The sequence below is a fragment of the Hippocampus bargibanti genome, linkage group LG13 (genome assembly GCF_051943395.1).
Source record: "Hippocampus bargibanti isolate YZ-2025 linkage group LG13, ASM5194339v1, whole genome shotgun sequence".
Lineage (NCBI taxonomy): Eukaryota > Metazoa > Chordata > Actinopteri > Syngnathiformes > Syngnathidae > Hippocampus > Hippocampus bargibanti.
In genome coordinates this window covers 18,080,367-18,101,550 of record NC_142746.1, presented here as the reverse complement: position 1 = coordinate 18,101,550, position 21,184 = coordinate 18,080,367, and the positions used below count along the sequence as shown (strand labels likewise).

The 21,184-nt window shown below is 36.5% G+C and overlaps 1 protein-coding gene across 2 annotated transcripts in view; it reads right to left on the bottom strand.

Annotated features, from left to right (window-relative positions):
• Positions 1 to 21,184, bottom strand: part of rab11fip2 (RAB11 family interacting protein 2 (class I)) — a 63,701-nt gene that overhangs the window by 8,087 nt on the left and 34,430 nt on the right. The window contains exons 4-10 of one of the 2 annotated variants that reach the window (XM_089012314.1): positions 14,218 to 14,337; positions 12,064 to 12,203; positions 9,901 to 10,083; positions 8,200 to 8,734; positions 3,582 to 3,732; positions 3,335 to 3,464; positions 494 to 848 (exon numbers count right to left, since the gene is read on the bottom strand). In XM_089012314.1, coding sequence (XP_088868440.1) covers positions 494 to 848; positions 3,335 to 3,464; positions 3,582 to 3,732; positions 8,200 to 8,552 — 989 coding nt within the window. In that variant the 5' untranslated portion in view covers positions 8,553 to 8,734; positions 9,901 to 10,083; positions 12,064 to 12,203; positions 14,218 to 14,337. Of the gene's footprint in view, positions 1 to 493; positions 849 to 3,334; positions 3,733 to 8,199; positions 8,735 to 9,900; positions 10,092 to 12,063; positions 12,204 to 14,217; positions 14,338 to 21,184 lie in introns of those variants that run through there. The other variant, XM_089012313.1, reaches the window with a different exon arrangement.

The window sequence follows — 21,184 nt, the reverse complement described above, 5'->3', positions numbered from 1 at the left end:
AACTCAACGTATTATTGCACTACATTAGGACTGACCAATGAGCTACCGGATGATAATGACTGCCTTTAAGATGATGGACCTATAAAGATAAGCGGTTAATTGAGTGGTCTATCTCTTTAAAAAAATCTCATTATGATGGCTCAGAGGGCTCTGTTATCGAGCCAAAGCTCTCTAAAGAGCCTCTAATGACACCTTCCATTCTGATAGAGTAAAATGGAGTCTCAGTGTTCCTAAACTCTCCGCGGAAGCCAAGGAAAAAGACATAACAGATTGGATGGAAAACAAAACACTTAACAGATTGAGACAAAGAAGGGCGTTTATGAAAGGAGCTTTCTCATGCTAATGAGAAAGACTGTAAACATCCTGTAGCTTGGACCCAGTCAACCGAGGTTATGTTTCATGGTCATGGGAAAAGCAAGATTTCCATTGAATGAAAAACATAGCAACGCATAGTTATGCCAATACATCATAACATTGTCACGTTTGTATGTACCTTGCCTTGAAGTTGGAGCTGAAAGGGTTAGTGTGTACTTGTGAATCACCACTAAAAGGGTTGGGGGTGCGCAGGTCTCCAGAACTACCCAAACTGCCAGAACGACTGCCGCTGCTGGTCTTGCGGCCGTCTTTCTTTCCGGTCATGCGTTCGAGCAGGCTGATTTTCTCCTTTTTCTCCTTGGGCTTGTCCCACAGCTGTCCTTGCTCCCCTTCGAATGGGTTGCGGTTGCGTGGGAGTGTGGCATACTTTTGTGGCAGGGTGTCACTGATATCAGGAAAAGGGTCACCGTGTACCTCGTTGTCTTGGAGGCCTGGTACCTCACTCTGGGAACGCCTGTGAGGAGCAGATGTACCTGTACCCAGGAAGAAAAGTCACTGATTAAATGCCTTTTGAGATTACAGACATAGACAAAATTGTTAGCATGCCTCTTTTAACTCATTCACTGACATTCCCAAATGTATTCGGGAATTGAAAATATGACGTAGAGCGCCATTCCCGAATTTGTTCGGGTTTTGTTTTTTCATGCTTGGGTGCCTATAAAGCGCTGGCCAAGGCCTCTGGCAATGTTTTTTCTTTTCCACAAGGGCAGCAATCCCCTTTTTTCCATTTTAGTGTTTTATTAAAGCTCTGTATGTATTGCATTGTATTTTGGACAGCCACCCTCATTTCAAGCTCATATAAGTCTCGATATTATTTAGGAATTAACTTTTTTTTCAGATGAAAGAAGAAAGTCCAAGGTGGCTAATGCTGTATTTAATGTTTATGTAGTCCTAAAACTCAATATTCTGTGTGTCCTGGAATTCAAGTGACAATGACAAAAACCCTGGCACTGGAGTGCACACACTTTTGTACATGTCTGGCAGTGAATGAGTTAATGAAAGTCAAGTCGATATTGCTTACAGAGAAAAATATACATCTAAAAATGTTAACCATAAAAACTAATGAAAAGCAAGTAACAAATCAGTCAATTGTTTTGGTTCAAAGAAATTATGTTGAGAAACAACTCATGAAATAGGCAATACTAATTAATGGCAAATAACTTGACCATATGGATATACAGTAAAGTCTCGTTATATCGATATTCAAGGGAGTCCGAAAAAATATCGATATAACCGGGACTATCGATATATCCGACCCTGTTTACATGTAATTTTCTCCGTGCGTGCATAGAAATAGTATCGATATAACCGGGACTATCGATATATCCGATATCGATATAACGAGACTTTACTGTATTTAACACAGGTGTGTCCTCTAATGAACATTAAAACGACTCTTCAAACTTATGACCAGTAAGTCAAAATACCGTATTTTCTGGAATATAAGGCGTACCTTCAACGAATGACATATTTAAAAACATTTTCCATACATAGGGTGCACCGCATTATCAGAATCAGAAAGCCTTTAATGGTCCTACAATGGGGAATTTACAAATTATAAGGGGCACCTGCAATGAATGACATGCAATCAATACTGTATGTATGTATTTTAAAACGCTTCCATACATAAGGCGCACCGGATTATGAGGCGCATGGTTAACGTTTGAAAAAATATTTTCTTTCAGGTGCGCCTTGTAGTGCAAAAAATACAGTATTTTAAGGGTCTTAGAATAGGAAAATGACCCAAAACATAAAGCTCAGAGGAAAACAGTGAACTAATCTGAAGCCTGCTACGAGCCCTGACATAAATCCATTTGAACAGCTGTGGAAGAAGATGAAACACGCTATCCAGAGAACGCACCTTTCAAACCTGAGACAAATGGAGCAGTTCACTCATGAAAAACAGGGGAAAAATATCTTCTGAGAGTTGTTATATTCATTTTAGTCCAGGCCTGTTTCACAAGGTTTTTATTTTTTGTCCTAAAACTGAAAATCAATGCATGGATATGGTTCATTTTATTTTCTTGATTCATTACTTTTGTGAGATTCAATTTACTTCTGTGACTCTGGTTTGTTTTTTTTCATTAATGTAGTGGTTTCAACAAATGTCTCACTTGTTTGACTGAGCCAATGAAGATGCTTCATGACCAATAAAAATGACAATTGTACTATTAACGTCGCCTAGATACTGCTGAATAAACTTTACTGTTCACAAGATTATAGTATTGGATGTATTTGTATTGTTATTTGGGCATAAAATTATATGCATGTATTTTTGAGTGTGCCATCTATGACTCAAAATGTCTTCGAGACAAATGTACAGGGGGGAAAAAAATTGTTTTCATTATTATGATACAGCTTGTGAGAATTCCATGTGGTCAACTGTCATATACATATGACAGCATGTCCTAAACGAGGCCATTGAAAAATTATAAGGTTGCTTTTAATATTTAGGTTGTAGCAGATGTGCACATTCCACCACGACGTCGCTGATCCACTGCTGAAAAGGACGCTTTGATCCTCCTCTTTCATCTAGAACTGCTTTATGTCACAAAGAGGGTACAGCAAGTGCTGAAGAATGAATGACTCTGTGTATTTGTGTTGTCATATTATTTGTTATTTAGTTTTTCATCAAGAACTGCTTCATGTCACAAAGAGGGTACAGCAAGTGCTGAAGAATGAATGACTCTGTGTCATATTATTTGTTATTTAGTTTTTTGTGTTGTTTTTTTGACTTCAGGATGGCGCCGCGAGAGTGGCTGCCTTTCCAGCAGCTCTTGTATTTTGTTTTTCTACTTCTTTATTTCCTTTGAAGAGGTTCCTTTCATAACTTTGTTGCTGTGAAATGTTAATGTTTCCACTGCGAGACGAATAAAGGTAGATCCAATCCAATCCGTTTCTTGAGCCTTTTAGCTCAATTTGTCAGCTAAATGTAAACTCAAAGATTGAGGCTACGCACCACTTTCTTCGATGGAATTCATGGAGTCCAGTTTGGGTCGAAAATGGGTCCCAACGAGATCTGACATGGAATGGGCTGCAGAAAGTTTCTGGACGCCAGAGAGTAGCGATCTCTTCGATTTGGGTTGGGTCTGGTTTAGCAATTCAGAGGCAGATGGATGATAATTAGGATCAAAGTCGCACGCTGCTGATCGAGGTACGATGGCCGAAGAGGTGTCACTGTCGTGTTTGCGACTCTTCATTTTCACCTTCAATTTAGAAAAAGGCGAGCGGGGCTTTTCCTTCATGGAGAGGTCGAACATACTGGCTGTCATATTATTCCGCATGAATTGGATGCTGACTTGGATGCGTCCTCGCTCCTTTTTCTTTTTTGATGGCTTGGATTGCAAGGTATACCAGCTAAAATGAAAAAGGACAAAGATTAGCATATTAAATGGGGACATATACATACATACATATATAATAAAAGGAAGCTTTATCTCTGTTGATGATCTCTTTAAGCAGAACTTAAGAATACGATACAAGGTTAATTTGATCATACTAATCCAAAATGTTGACATCGATTCAGGGAATCAAATCCTTAGATTTGTCATTGAAAATAAACAGTATTCAAAGAAAACAGGATGATCTTGAATAGGCGTATTTCGGGCTTTCTATTCATTTAACCTCGCTGTGTTCTCAACTGGAAGTAATGGGATTTGTGCATTCAAAATAAAGTGGCATTTGCACAAATCTACCCTTTGTTCCGAACTGCAAAGGCAAGCAAGTGGGACATTGAATCGTAGGGTGAGCGGCCATTTCATGCATGCTAACCGGTCATATCCTGTGTGTTATGAGGACTGCGAAAAAGACAATTCGGTATGCCTCTATTTATAAAACAAGTCAAAGTGTGAGCTCTTGCCATTTATATAAAATGTAACAGCACCTGAAGTCAAATTCAAAAAACATGATTTTTGGAACCAGTACACTGATACCTCGAGCATACGAACGCTTCAGCTCACGAACATTAAATTCGCGAGCATATAGTCACGGCTGACGAACTGGTTTTCGGCGGCTGAACACAAACCACATGGTCGAATAGCGCCACGGTGGATGGCGGACTAGATTTTGTCACCCCCTTTCTTTGAGTGCGGACGTGGTTTGTTATCGAGTGTAGTACTTTTGCCATTATGAAAAAGACCCCACCACAGGCTAATATCAAACTGAAGAAGACACAAAAATTACAGTCGAGCAGAAGGAGATCATCGAAAAACACAAATGAGGTGTGCGTTTGTGTGACTTAACGTCCCAGTATCAGTACGCTAAGACTACCACTGCTACCATCTTTAAGAACAAGGAAGCTATTAAGGGTGCGTTTGTGGCTAATGGTGTTTCTGTGTTGTCTAAAACAATGGTCTCAGACAATAGAAGAGGTTGAAAAACTTCTGTTGATTTGGATTAACAAAAAGCAGCTAGCAGGGGACCGTGTGAGTGAGGGTATTATCGCTGAGAAAGCACGGCAAGTTCACTCGGATATCATCAAGAGGCAACTACATCAACGACCATCACAAAGGTAAATAAAACGACTTTATTAGACAGTACAGTTTATTTCTTTAATTACAATACAATAGCACATTTATGATATCTAAAATAAGGTATATTTTGTGTACTTTTAAGGCTTATTTAGTAGAAATGTATGCTTTATGGGGACCTGGGAACGGATTATTCTTATTTTAACGGTTTCTTATGGGAACTAAATGGAACTTTTCGCCATACACACACTTTCTGGGAACCAATTAAGTTCGTGAGTTGAGGTATTATTGGAGTCTAATTCCTGTTTCTCTTCTGGTTCGGAGTTCAACGGAGTTTTATGATGAAATACCAGCGAGCACGATAGATGGTGAACAGAAAAGACTACTTCATTCTAGTAGAACAATAGAAAGATGTCTCGTCGGAGCGGGGAAGCCAAGAGCGCCAAGCCCGCCTCCTCAAACTAGTTTAAACACACAGCAGTTGATGACATCGTCTCGACTGAGCCTATCAGCTACGGACAAGTGTTGGGAGAACATTAGACTGAAAGTTGATACTTGTTACACTCTGCATATGCAACTAGTTAACTAATAAGCTACATACAGTAAAGTCTCGTTATATCGATATTCAAGGGAGTCCGAAAAAATATCGATATAACCGGGACTATCGATATATCCAACCCTGTTTGCATGTAATTTTCTCCGTGCGTGCATAGAAATAGTATCGATATAACCGGGACTATCGATATATCCGATATCGATATAACGAGACTTTACTGTACATCCATATAGACTAAACTAAACATGCAATAACATAAGATATACTAAACTAAACATGAAATGACATAGTATGTACTAAACTAAACATGATGTTTACGGATGTGTATAAAAACACTCATCATCAGGTATCACTGTACGTCTTTAGTTTTCATAAGATGGTAGAATCTGTCACTAAAAGTGACTAAGAGTAGTAGTAAAAAAATGGCATCTGCTCAGCACTATTATAAACCATCAAGCCCATGGCCCGGTAGCCGAATCATGACGGGTCCATTTCCCAGGCTGCATGTCACGCTAATTCAGATCCAGCAGCCACAGCATGCCCGCTTGCTTTGGGGCCGACGCTGCAGCTCAAGTGTGTCTCAAGGCCAAGATAAACCTTCCTGCGTTTGGAACCACAATCCACCTGTTTGGCCCCCGGACCGCTGGGAAACTCCTCACAATCAACAAACACAGGTGTGCGATAATTATGGGCTGCCTGCTCAGATATCGAGACAGTCTTTCCTCCCCAATATGTCAGTTTAATAACATCACAAAAAGGGGCCGAGGCAAATGTAGAGCGTAGACGGCGCAATGTGGTCATAGTGTCTAGGGTCCCGGTGTCATTGTCAGACTTGCCGGCAGGGTGGGAATAGGCCATTTCCATTACCAACACTCAGCTGAAAGTGTCCGCGGCCGTAAAATGAATCAAGTCAGCCGCAAAGGGGGGAAAAAAATATGTCCCACTTTCACACTGATTATAACATATTGTAATTCTCCAAAGCGTCGGGCAGAAAGGAAGTGCTAATGTATTTCCATGTTGGTGAGCTAATTAACACCAGATCCAATTTAGTCCATCTGTTCCTGTTTCTTTAATTTGGGGTTAAATAACGGCATGTGTGTTGTAAGGGTCAAATCTTTTAGGTTAACCTGCAATTATTACATAGTAGTTCAAACGCCATAGAGTACATGGAGAAAGTCATTAAGTTTGCACCACTGTCCATGTTTTTATGTTCCTGTTGTGTTTATTATTTTGCTTTGTGTTGACAATAATAATAATAATAAAAATTATTACAGTAAAGTCTCGTTATATCGATATTCAAGGGAGTCCGAAAAAATATCGATATAACCGGGACTATCGATATAACGAGACTTTACTGTAATATTATTATTTTTATTTACAAGCGCCTTTCCGGACACTCAAGGACACTTTAAAATTAACAGAATGATACACAGAACAATAAAACCATAAACAAAATAATAAATAATAAAAAGCTAAGGAGAAGTGCTTTGTCGCAGCTGCATACCTGTCAACCTGCGAGACACTGTGACTTTACTAAGGGCTCAATTTTTCCTGACTTACTGAGTAAACATGAATACTTATAAGAAGTTACAATATAGTGTATTTCTAGGAATAATCAAGTACAGTGATACCTTGGCTTACGAACTTAATTGGTTCCCAGACAGAGTGTGTAAGGCGAAAAGTGTGTATCCCAAAAAATAATTTCCCATAGGAAACCATTAAAATGAGAATAATCTGTTCCCAGGTCCCCATAAAACATCATTTGCTACTTTCTAATTTTCACGCCTTAAAACGACGCAAAATATACCTTATTTTATGTATAATAAATGTGCTATGGTATTATAATAAAAGAAGTAAACTGTACGGTAAGTCGTTTTATTTACCTTTGTGATGGTCGTTTGGCTTGATGGAATGGAGTGGCCGGTTTCATCAGCATTAAATACTTGATGAGGAACGTAACCTTCTTTCACTATCTTGAGGAATTATCCATTGTAGGTGCTTTCTCTGTGATAATTTTATCTACTTCCTCATCAATTGTGTTCTGTTTAGCTGGGTCAATAGCTTTTTGCATCAAGTGTACAGATGGCTTGTGCGGGTTGTTTGTGGAGCCTGATTGATGGGATATTTTAACCTTGCAATCTACACTCTGCCTTTGAACTATCAAAGTTCAAACTCTCTCACTGTCGTCTGCCTGTCTCTTTAATGTTTAAACCACCCACCCTCACTGCTGCGTTCTTGACCAATCACATGGCTTTAACCGAAGACAGGGGGCGGGGAATAGAGGATAAAAACAGTCGGCTGCCATTTTGTTGTTAGAAAACGGGCTCGTTCGCGAACGACACATCACTCATTGAGTCAGCTCCGTGTACGAAAAAATTTCGGATGCCAAGGTAAAATGTTCATAGATGTAACGTTCGTCAACCAAAAAGTTCATAAGCCAAGGGTTCGTAAAACGAGGTATCACTGGATGTTCTTGGTTGTAGAATGTAGAGCATTGTGGCTACAAAAGAATTTGAATTTGTGTACTTACAAAAAATCTGAATATTACGGTGGGAATGTAAATTTCTCCACTGTGAGACTAATAAAGGCAAATCCAATCCAATCCAAAAAAGCGGTCAAATGTTTAATTTAACTGATTTCAAAATAAAATTCCACTTTATACTATATATATATATACACACACACACACACACACACACACACACACACACACACACACACACACACACACACACACACACACACACACACACACACACACACACACACACACACACACAAACTTATAGTTATACTCACTCTGTTTTCTGCCGCTGCTTGTTGTCAAACACTTCGTTGAGGTTGATGGACCTCTGACCCAGGAACTTGTCCAGGCCAACCAAAGAGCGATGCATAACAATGAAGGATAGCTGATAGATTTCTGGGTTGCCATCCAAAAGTAACCCAGGTAGTTCAAAGGAAGCTTCTTCTCTCCAAACAGGGTTGAGCGTCTTCTCGGCCACTGATGTCGAGTACTTTTCTTTGCCCAGCTGGATGATAGTGTATGAATCATTGGTGCCGTTTTTCCCCTTGGGTTGTAATCCAGTAGCTTGAAGAACAGTGGCTTGGACATGAGTTGGAAACCACTTTTGAGACTGTTCGGCCAGTGACATTGTCTGGACTGCTTTTTCAATGGTTCTCTTACAGTGTTATGAAAATAAGTGGGTAATGTAAAAAAAGACATTTAACAAGGATGTTGTTATTGCGGCCCTGAGGTAATATTGAATTTGGTAAAGACAGTAAGCCTCATTTCATGAAGCCACAATCCCAGATATCTGAGCCTCTGCTGAGTCATCTGGAGGGGGGAAGACGGGAAAAAAAATAATAAGCACAGAAGATAAACGGAAATACAAATAGTTTCCATGGGTATCACTTCAGCTCATGTGGAAATGTAACACACGTTTGACATTATATGTGTCTGCACATACAAACGCAAACCGAGAATGGTAAAATAGACAAGGCTATCAAAAAATATATACTTCAAATCCAAACTAAAAGCAAAAACTTTTCTATTGTGAGGGCCAAAGGGTCAACCTGCATGTCTAAAAAGAGATCATACTTAATTCAATGCGTGACAGAGGCCAAAATGGTGGTGCGATTGTGACATGAAAACAACACAATGCCCTCACCATCAAGCTTTTCCTGGCCTGGAACATTGTAACATTTATTTTCAAATTAAATGTTATAACGTCAAAAGAATTATGCTCTTAGGATACAAAGCTAATTATGTTCAGATGTTACATCAAGATATAAAAATCAGGTTGACAATTTTTTATTGATAATAATGTAATAACTGAATTTCTGAATCGGTTAATTATAGGTTCTAAATATCTTTTGTGGCAAATCATGGATCGTCTTTCACAGACCTAGTTATAATAATACATTTCATTTTTAAGCGCCTTTCAAAACTCTGTGTTACTTACTGGTATATATGACATTATATTATAGCACATTTATCAATACTACAGATACACATTCTGCGTGCATATACATATCATATACATAAGCCAACAATTATTGTATCATCATTAGGTCGTAAAACACATTTACTACAAATATGACGACATCCAGCGCTGAGTCATTGGGTTAGTCCTTCCGGTAAACTGAGATGCAAAAGATTGACAGTCGCAGTATTGTTAAATACAGTTTAAATAATTGAATTTACAGAGATTTCGGTTCGATTGTAACACATTTTTGAGAACACAATGTGTACATAGCATGAAATGAATCGGTGTCATTTTCTCTCTCCTTTATATTGAAAGTGACAATTGTGGATACCATTACGTTTATCCTTATAATAAAAATAACGTGATGTCTTTTCACTATCAATAAACATGAGACATTATCGATACTCAAACGGCTTTTGGTATTGCTTGGATTAAACAGGAGACAAAGCATTAGCTGTAAGCGGCTAGCTTCTGTGCTAACAGATCAATTGAGCTCTTTTGTTGATTCTCTTACCTTCCAAGCTTGCAGATCGATCTTTCAGTCAAACATTTTCTGGCTTCATTAATACATAAATGATGTTGTTTTTATCCACGATTGATAACAGCAAGATATTATTAGGGAGAAATGCAGTAGTTGTTCTTTGCAGTGTCGACCGGATGCAGGGGATACTTCCGTGTCTGACGTCACTTCCCTCTCCTGCCAGCAGAAATCACGGAAGTAAAACAAACCAGTCGGCTCTTGCTGTCAAATCCACGCCCAGAAAAAAAAATATATATATACGTAGTTGCACACAATACAATCATCTGGCTGTGATTTAATGTTTTTATTGGATTTCTAGATTCAGTCAGTCGGGTTTTATTCGTGAAAACACTAAATGAAAAAAGATACTTTTAAGTGTGAATTGAAAATAACTACTAGTGAATTTGTGCAGTAGAAATAAAAATTGTTGAATGGAGAGTTTTGAGACTGCCATGTTTTTATAAATAAAAATATACTCCTACAGCATGTCATAGTACAGGTGTTTCCAATGTGACACTTCAAAAACATGGTCCTGTAATGTAGGTATGAATATTCCAGTTGTCACCAAGAACATACTAAAACACTGTCAATGTGAAGTTTGTGGATTTGACCTTGTTATCCTTGAGTGAGATTTCCCCCACCCAATAAACGAATACAATGTCAATAAAATCTCTACCTAAAATTCATTGAAATGTTTAAAAAATAAATATTACCATGTATTACATTAAAAATAACTACTTGTTACAATTGCCGAGATATTTTGATGTTGTTTTTGATGTTGCTATATGATATCAATGAAAATAAATATGGTTGAAAAAAACTTTACCACCTAAACATAAACGTTCAGGGAGGATATTTGATCAACACAATGGACTAAAATCTACTACACAGGCCCAGTTTTCAATCAAAAGATGGGTTTTTTTTATACTCAACAATTCAATCACAACTCCAAGAATGTGTTTTATCTAATATTTGTACTTCAAAATGTTGTATTTTATTGACAATGAAATAACTGTTTAACGATGTCTTAAGTGTATTCAGTAGTTTATCCACATTTACTTTTAATTTGGTATATTTATGTATATTTAATTAGTTACAAGGTGTTAAAACACTACTTTTATTGAAATACTCTATGTGTATTTTTTTAACAAGTAAAAGAGTGTGAGTCATTTTGTCATCTCTGCCTGCAATTGTGAGTTCATGTGCACACATGAACGTGTGACACGCTGTGTGTACTTTACTCCAGTGCAAAAATCATACAAACATCGTAAGTGCTTATGTCTCCTGAGTGGAACATGGAGGTACAGATAAGAGGTTCCCTTGAATGAACACAGATGTGATTGTCAGCCCACTTGACAAGTGCATCTTAACCAAACACACCAGACAGTTGGTTTTTATTGCGGTGCTGCGTCTACTACCATTGTACACACAACCACAATGCGGCCGGCTTGGCTATCTATAAAATACTGTACTATAGATTGTTTCTTTTTTTTAATTGATTGGTTCTTGTATTTATCGTTTGAATGAAACGTAAGCGAATTAGAAAAGGCAAATTAAATGACAGTTTATGAAAGGCCACAGCCTGCTGTAATGCGAATGTTCAAAAGTGTTTGTAAGGGCAGTTGATGTAGAGGTTTTTTTTTGCCAGGGTTTGTTCCAGGGTGCAAATGTTCGCAAAGACTTTCAGTGGAAAAGGGAATTTAAAAGACAACAGACAACAGTTTTTTGTTTCCTAACTGACATCAGAAAAACGTTTTATAGCATCTAAAATACCCAAAACACGCAGAATGATATTTTTAGTCAAATGCAAAACACCAATAAAAATGACTTAAAGCACAGGTGTCAAAGTCAAGGCCCGGGGGCCAAATCCGGCCCGTCACATAATTTTTTTTCGGCCCACGAAGGCAAATCAAACTTATGAAATTCCATCATACTTGCTAAAATCCTAACCAAAATGTCATATTTTCGGATGTAAATCACAATAAGTCATTTTTCTTCACTTCAGATTTGAAAACTAGTTATTATTCTATCATTCTAATGGCTTCCCCAAATTCATAATGGCCGTCGGGAGGAAACCATATCTACAATGTGGCCCGCGGCAAAAAACCACTTTGACACCCCTGACTTAAAGTGTCCAAAAACGACTTCAAAATGAACCTGGAAGTGGCCAGTTTCAGAAGGTCCCGCCCCCTTGTTCGTGATGTCACGCCAAGAAGTCTTGCCTTGAACAATGTCTTCAGATTCGGAGAAGATGCTTTCTTGATACTCATCCAGTTATGAATATGATTCAAATAGTTCTGAAGAGGAAAGCATACATGTTTGCGATCAATTAAATAATTTATTCCGTGCCATTTTGAGGCAACATTGGGGGGAAATGTAGCACCCAGAAAATGCACAAGATGGTGCCCAAGCTCCGGGAATTTGTGTCAGCGAATATAAAATAGTAGTCTTGGTGCAACACACAATGATTCACCATGAATACGGATCAACACGAAGTTTTATGACCAAAAAAAGTACCGCAAAATGCATTGTGTGTCCTTTCTCGGTCAGGGGCGTTCCTTCCGTGACGTGATGTCAGGAATCGTCACCAACTCAAAAACAATACTTCCTTCCAATTCAGCGCGAGTCTTAAAAGGTCAAATATAGCTATATGCGGTGGAATCTTTGTAAAATACGCTCAGTAGAAGTCATTTGAAGACATTTTACAAATTATGGAGGCGCCGGTTGTCCTTTAAGTCACCGATGTTACATGGATCATACCTCAAAGTTCACATTTTCTTGATTGTAGCCAGTAAAGTGTAGTTCTCAACGCGAACCGAAATTGCCCTTTCACATAAGATAAGTCGATCATAAGTCAAACACTCACTTTTTACCCTCCACAGGAACAAAATAGCAGTGCCGCACTCCTTGGTGAGATAAAACATGAAAGACATTGCATTCCCGCATCACCTGTATCCTTTTATGACCTTTCCTTGCCAGAGAATAGATTGCTGCATTGGAAAATAAAACATCAGTCTATAAATTAGGCATCGGTATGGTCTGACCTCACTCGCAAAGTCGTAAACTCTTCGGCATATAACTGAAGAAGCTTCCAAAGTTTGTGTCCACATGCTCAACCATATTAGATGTCCATCGAGGGCTATCATTCTATTGTGCACGTGCACATTCAAACCACATTAGATAACACTCTTGGATTATTTTGTATGATATTTTTTCAGGTAATATCAAGCCACTATCCAGTCCATCTGCGAGGGGAACGGACTAAATTTATGTTCCAAATGTGAGGTTATGTACAAGTTCTGCAGTACCGACTGATTTAAAAGGTCTTCAGTTTTAAGTTCGGCGATCAGTTTAGATCCCCGAGTAAATTTCAATGTAAAAAGGAGAGAGGCACACAAATCACCCCAGCTTTTGCTTTCAGGAATGTTTTGTTGTGGAAATTCATTGATATATGGAGGCAGATGTGCGACTCCGATGTGAAGAGTAGAGCTAACACAGGCCACTAAACCTGTTGACTCCCTAAAAGTCTTCATTTGCACCCCTTAACCTCAAAGAGAGCATGTTGTAAAGTCCAACTTGAACTGTAGTCCAATGCGATAAAAATGCTGAAATGTCTTACATTCTTGCGCTTTATGTACATTTAAAGCATAGAAGTACAGTGATACCTCAGTTTACGAACTTAATTGGTTGGTTCCCAGAAAGTGTGCGTAAGGCGAAAAGTTTGTCTGCCAAACATTACATGTACATACAGTAAAGTCTCGTTATATCGATATTCAAGGGAGTCCGAAAAAATATCGATATAACCGGGACTATCGATATATCCGATATCGATATAACGAGACTTTACTGTAATTTGTTTTGTTATGTTTTTGTCATTGTCACTGAAATTCCAGGACTCACAGAATATTGAGTTTTAGGACTACGCAAACATTCAATGCAGCGTTAGAAAAGATTTGACTCTCTTCTTTCATCAGAAAAAAATAGTTAATTGCTAAATGATATGGGTCTGGAGTTATATGAGCTTGAAATGAGGGCAGCTGTCCAAAATACAATGATTCCTTGGCTTACGAACTTAATTGGTGCCTAGACAGAGTGTGTAAGGCGAAAGGTGTGTATCCCAAAAATTAATTTCCCATAGGAAACCATTAAAAATGAGAATGATCCGTTCCTAGGTGCCAAAAAAAACGTAATTTTCCACTAAATATGCCTTAAAACTACACAAAATATATCTTATTTTATGTATAATAAAGATGCTGTTGTATTTTAATTAAAGAAATAAACTGTACTATATAATAAAGTCGTTTTATTTACCTTTGTGATGGTCGTTGATGTCGCTGCCTCTTGATGATATCCGAGTGAAATTGCTGTGCAAGCAAACATACTTGATCAGTTGTAGGCTGCCACTGATTGCCAAGGCTTCTTGTCAAAGCCCTTAGAAGGAAATAACAAGGCAAATGATCACTCTGGTGTCTAACAATTTCACATTATACATTCCCTCACACTAAAGTAATTCTAGCCACCAAACAAAGTACGTATCATGACAAACTCAATGATTACTATAATAAAAGCATACAGTGATTGACAGAAACACAATTTCAACCTTCTGTAGTAGTCGTACTTCATACACAGTTTAGGGTGAGCAGCACATTCACAGGTCATGTTTTGCGAGGCAGTGAAACAGGTGTCCACCCTGCTATCTACTTGGATGTGTATGGCCTGAGGTCAGCTCTTAAACATTGATGTCATTTATCAAAACTGCTTGGGAGGCACTCTCATGACAAGAGTATGTTTGTGAACAATTAGAAGCTGTTAACCTCAAATAAAAAAAGGGAAAAATATCTTTGTTTACATTTTTAAAAGCATGCTGCGAAACGTTTTGCTTGAATGATTTAATGACTTCAGCAATGAATGTAAATCATGATTCAAAATGCATTTCTTATAGGAACCATTGGAATGTTTGGTGCAAGAGCATAGTAAGTACATGGACTACAGTATAAACCCGGACCAGATGAGTTTAATTAGTTACGATAATAACCCTGTTACCTTGAAAAAGCTATAAAATAATAAAATATAAAAGAAGGAAACTTACATTCCTTCAACTCGGTATTCTCATTAGTTACAATCAGTGACGGGCCGTGCATGTCACTCTTAGGCCTTCAGTAGTGCTACGTCTGAATCACTCCAGAGCTGTGAGTGTACTGTGATTTATTACATGTCCACTAGAGGGTACCATTAGCTGGGAAATATCTTGTGACTTGAAGAAACTTAAGAAATACTGACATTAAACTGTTTGAATTTTTACTACGTACGTGTGGATTCATGATAACCTCGTAAAATTGCTATATTATTTACTATTTTTGCTAGCTTCTGAGCTGTCCAACCTTTCTTAATATGCCCATTTTTTTCTTGAAAAGTCCGTCTTGAAAATGGCTTTAACAGCAACCAAATCCATTTCATCTCCAGCTTCATCCATTGTGGGTTGACAAAATCGCTATTTAATCGACACAAAAATGCTCGCTGCTGATACAGTGTGCTAGCTCTGGCCAGTATGCGCTTATCACTAGCTGATACTATGATTGGCTAGCGACGAGCCAATCATGTGACTAGCCAGTCATAATTTGCAAGAACTCTAACGTTTCCAGCGCCTTTGAGCAGGCCTTAGGTTGCCAACTCGAACTCTGATTGGTTAAAGCAGGGGTGTCAAAGTCATTTTTTGCCGCGGGCCACATTGTAGTTATGGTTTCCTCTCGAGGGCCGTTATGAATTTGGGGAACCCATTAGAATGTTTAAATCCCTTCAAATATTACATATAGAGCACACAGCAAATTAATGAATAACTCGTTTTCAAATCTGAAGTCAAGAATAATGACTTTTATTGTGGTTGACATCCAAAAATATGAAATTTTGGCTCAGATTTTTGCAATCATCATGGAATTCAACAACTTTGATTTGCTTTCGCGGGCCGAAAAAAATGATGTGGCGGGCCGTATTTGGCCCGCGGGCCTTGACTTTGACACCTGTGGGTTAAAGCAACTCTTTCACCGCTCTTGATTTTTATGCTCCAGAGCCTGCAGAACTGATTGTGAAGGTATCCAGGTAGATTTCTGACCCTGGTCACAAATGATTGCTGAAATGTGATTGGTTAAATGCTTAAATATGAAAACACACATCTGGAAGCAGCACAACAGGGAAAGAGCAATGAAAGGAAGCTGAAAGACAATTTGAAATTATTTAAAAAGAATTCATGAACAAAATATAATTGGCATTAGTCTGTGATTGAGATATTTTTAGGCCAGCAGAGAAGGCCTTGGAGGCCCCGATGGCCCACCACTGTTATACTGATATAACAAGATGGTAATAAAGTCTTTGCGCTAGTGCTACAAAACCTTTTTTCTTGGTTCGTATTTTGACAGTTTAATGGACAGTTCACATGCATGCACCGTATGTTAATTGATATAAAGTATCTACGTGCTCGTGACATATGCTGCCACGAGATCATGATTTTCATGTTCATTTTGTCAGCGTGACAACAAAGGTCAAGGCCAGTGATGGAGAGATGCTCTAACACCATTTCATTCTTGCGTTATATCAACCACAAAAGGTTAGACAGATGACATTAAGCAAAGCTGCCATTTTTGATTGGCAATTTGAAACTCCTAACCTTTAATGTTGTACAGTCGCTGCTTCCTGATGATATTAAACAACTCCTTTTTATAATGTCTTGTTACTAATAGTTTTCTATTCATGTAAATGTCTTACTTTGTATTAACAAGAGTTACAATGGAAGAAAATATATGTATAAAGAACTCAAATGAGCCAAAGAAGGTCAACGGAGGATCAGGAAGTAGAAAAGAGCTAGCTTGCAAAATGGACAGGAGCTGGAAACAGAAGAAGTGAGATCCAAAGTTCGCAAGGTACGTACTTGGAAGTGGAAAAAAAAGAAAGATCTTAATCATACTTGGAACTCGTCATTCATGAATATTGTTGCATTTATTATTATTATTATTATTATTATTATTATTATTATTATTATTATTATTATTATTATTATTGGTGTTATTGTTATATTATCATTATTGTTATTGTTGTTATTGTTACTGTAATCGTTATTTGTTATTATTATTATTATTATTATCATTTTTATATATTCTTATTCTTATTCTTATGATTGTGATTCTTATTGTCATTGACATTGACATTGTCATTATTATTATTATTATTATTATTATTATTATTATTATTATTGGTGTTATTGTTATAATTATCATTATTGTTATTGTTTTTATTGTTACTGTAATCGTTATTTGTTATTATTATTAGCATTTTTATATATTCTTATTTTTATTCTTATTCTTATTCTTATTCTTATTCTTATTCTTATTCTTATGATTGTGATTCTTATTGTCATTGACATTGACATTGACATTGTCATTATTATTATTATTATTATTATTATTATTATTATTATTATTATTATTATTATTATTATTATTATATTCTTCTTCTTCTTATTATTATTATTAGTATTATTGGTGTTATTGTTATAATTATCGTTGTTGTTATTGTTACTGTAATCGTTATTTATTATTATTTTTATTATTATCATTTTTATATATTCTTATTCTTATTCTTATTACTCTTATTGTCATTGTCATTGACATTGACATTGACATTGACATTGTCATTATTATTATTATTATTATTATTATTATTTATTATTATTATTATTATTATCATTTTTATATATTTTTATTCTTATTCTTATTACTCTTATTTTCATTGTCATTGACATTGTCATTATTATTATTATTATTATTATTATTATTATTATTATTATTATTATTATTATTATTAATATCAATATATTGTTATTAGATCATTATTATTAGAATAATCATGAAAAACTAATGTGCTAGGGGAAAAAAAGGGCAGATTCACAATCAGCGCAAAAACCTCTAAATCTCATAATATATTCGGGATGAAAACATACCAGAAGCAAATATTTGCTGAACTAGTGTTCTTATGCCAAGTTTGCCCAAAGGACCAAATATTATTAAATTGTGGGTATTATATTACAGTGTTTTTCTTTAAAAAAAATGGAGAAACCCACGCAGGCACAGGGAGAACATGCAAACTCCGCACGGGAAGCCCAAAGCCGAGATCAAACCCATGACCTCTGCACTGTGAGGTCGATGCGATAACCTCTCGAACACTGGGCCGCCTGTCACAATTATAAATCATGTCAAAATGCAGATCCAGCCAGATGAAGTAAATGTATTTTGAATCTCTACATACAACAGACACACGCACGGTTTTTGAACATCCACTTGATTTCATGATAAGAGACTGTCTTAACAGTAAAATCATAAATTGAACAGGCCCCTCAACCCAACATAGCACTAACCAAACACCACTCGCATAATTGGTGCCATCCCTCATACTACCACACCAACATTAGTACCGGATTTTTGGTGTTTAAGGCGCATCCAAAAGACTTGATTTTCTTACGTCAGTGCGCCTTATATGTGAAGTCATAATGAGCAACAACAGGTTTCGTAACGATTAAAGAAGTTAGTGCGTAACCCCATAGGCTCTAATGTAGCGCCTTATAATGTGATGTGCCTTAGATTTGGAAAACGTCTAAGTATTTATATATTATATTTAGAAAACGTTTTTCATTCATTGAAGTTGTGCCTAATACAGTAAGACTGGTACGCCCTATATACAGAAAATACCGTACAATCAATTTGTTTTCAATATTTTCCTCGAAGTTAAAAAAAAAAAATGCATCTTCAAATGTGACTTTTGCCCTAAATGTGCTCTATTTTGCAGGATGAAATGTCAATTTGATGCTCATTGTGCACCCCGGGTTACCAAAGAGCTGTTTAAAATACATCAATGGAAAGACGGATTAAATATTATAAATATTTCTGTTTTTTTTTTCCCATCGTTTAGGAAATGCATAATTATTGCAGCTACTTGTTGATGGGATTAGAATATATATATATATATATATATATATATATATATATATATATATATATATATATATATATATATATATATATATATATATATATATATAGAGAGAGAGAGAGAGAGAGATAGATAGATAGATAGATAGATAGATAGATAGATAGATAGATAGATAGATAGATAGATAGAATATATATACACTGTATACTATATACTGTATACTATATATACACTGTAATATACACTGTGTGTATATATAGTATATACTGTGTATATATATATAAATTGTGTATATATATATATATATATATATATATATATATACTGTGATATATATATATATACTGTGATATATATATATATACTGTGTACTGTGTGTGTATATATATATATATATATATATATATATATATATATATATATATATATATAAAAATACATTGTATATATATATATATATATATATATATATATATATATATATAAATTGTATATATATATATATCGATATATATATATACGAGAGAGATAGAGACAGACAGAGAGAGAAAGGTGCCTGAATATGTGAAGATTTTGCCCATTTGATTATTTAATTATTCTTTACTGCCTTTCTTAGAATCACTTTTAGACATTTATACACACACACACACATACACGCGCACACAAACACACACACACATTACGCTTGCAAAGTTGTCAAGTCTGCAACAGAAATATTCTGGATAATGGGGACACACATGGCTGGCAGAGCTGCACTCGTCTCATATTTCACGCAATGTGAATGACTAATCCATGAAACGTGTGGGTTGGATAATTAACAAGAGACACCAGCACTGAAAATATGTTTGCTTTGAAACTGCGAACGCTTTATGAACATGAGAGTATGAATAATTAGCAGAGAAAAGGGAGCCTGTTTAAATGTAAAACTTAGAATCACAGTTAATGACTAATTGCATTAAGTGAAAATAAAGTGTACTTTTGTTGGTGGTATAATTGGCTTTTTAATGACGGTGATGACGAAGCCTCTCTCCGCTGTGCCGCTTTTTGGAGTGAGCCCTCTAGCTCCCCTCCTAATAAATGCGTCACCTTTTGTGGCAAACCCACACTGATCAAGTGTGCAGCAAAACAAGGACTCCTTGTAATTATGACTTGGCAATACTAAATGAAATGAAATCAAGGTTTCTGATGTTATTCGTTTATTTATTTAGAATTTTGACACTTGCCAAAAGACTAAACGTTTAGCTTCGCTCATCCACAACAGAGACACTTGCTATGTTTGAAAATGTCTCATGGAAGAAAGAAAGTGTACATGTGTCATTTTCCAGTGCATAAATCGCCCCCAAAAACCTTGATTTTCTTCAAAAGATGACCCTTATATATAAGGGTCATATGTGAAGTCATATTGAGCCACAACAGGTCTCGCAACTACTGTCAGCAGCCACTTACTCCATTACCCTTGTAGAAGAAGTAGTGCATAAACCCAGCTTCTCCTGTAGCGCCTTATTATAATTATAAATTATAAAATTATATGTTTATGGATTATATTTGGAAAACTTTTTTCTTTCATTGAAGGTCCAGTGTGCCTTATATATGGAAAAAGTATGAATTAACATATTTTCTGGTGTATAAGAAGCACCCAAAAGCCTGAATATGCATCAAAAGATGCCCCTACGCCTTATAGGCAGAAGCGCCTTATATGTGAAGTAATATTGAGCAACAACAGGTTTCGCAACTACTGTCAGCAGCCACTTACTCCATTTCCCCCTGTAAAAGAAGTACAGTGATACCTTGGCTTACAAACTTAATTGGTTCCCAGACAGAGTGTGTAAGGCCAAAAGTGTGTATCCCAAAAATTAATTTCCTATAGGAAACCATTAAAATGAGAATAATCCGTTCCCAGGTCCCCATAAAACATTTTCTACTTTATAATTTTCTAAGCCTTCAAACTACACAAAATATACCTTATTTTATGTATAATAAATGTGCTATGGTATTATAATTCAATAAATAAATTGTACGATATACTAAAGTCATTTTATTTACCTTTGTCATGGTCGTTGATGGTTTGATGGAATGGAGTGGCCGGTTTCATCAGCATTAAACACTTCTTCTTTCACCATTTTGAGGAATGATCCCTTGTAGGTGCTTTCTCTGTGTATCTAGTTCCTCATCAATTGTGTTCTGTTTAGCTGGGTTTATAGCTTTTTGCATCAAGTGTACAGATGGTTTGTACGGGTTGTTTGTAGAGGCTGATTGATGGGATATTTTAACCTTGCAGTCTACACTCTGCATTTGAACTATC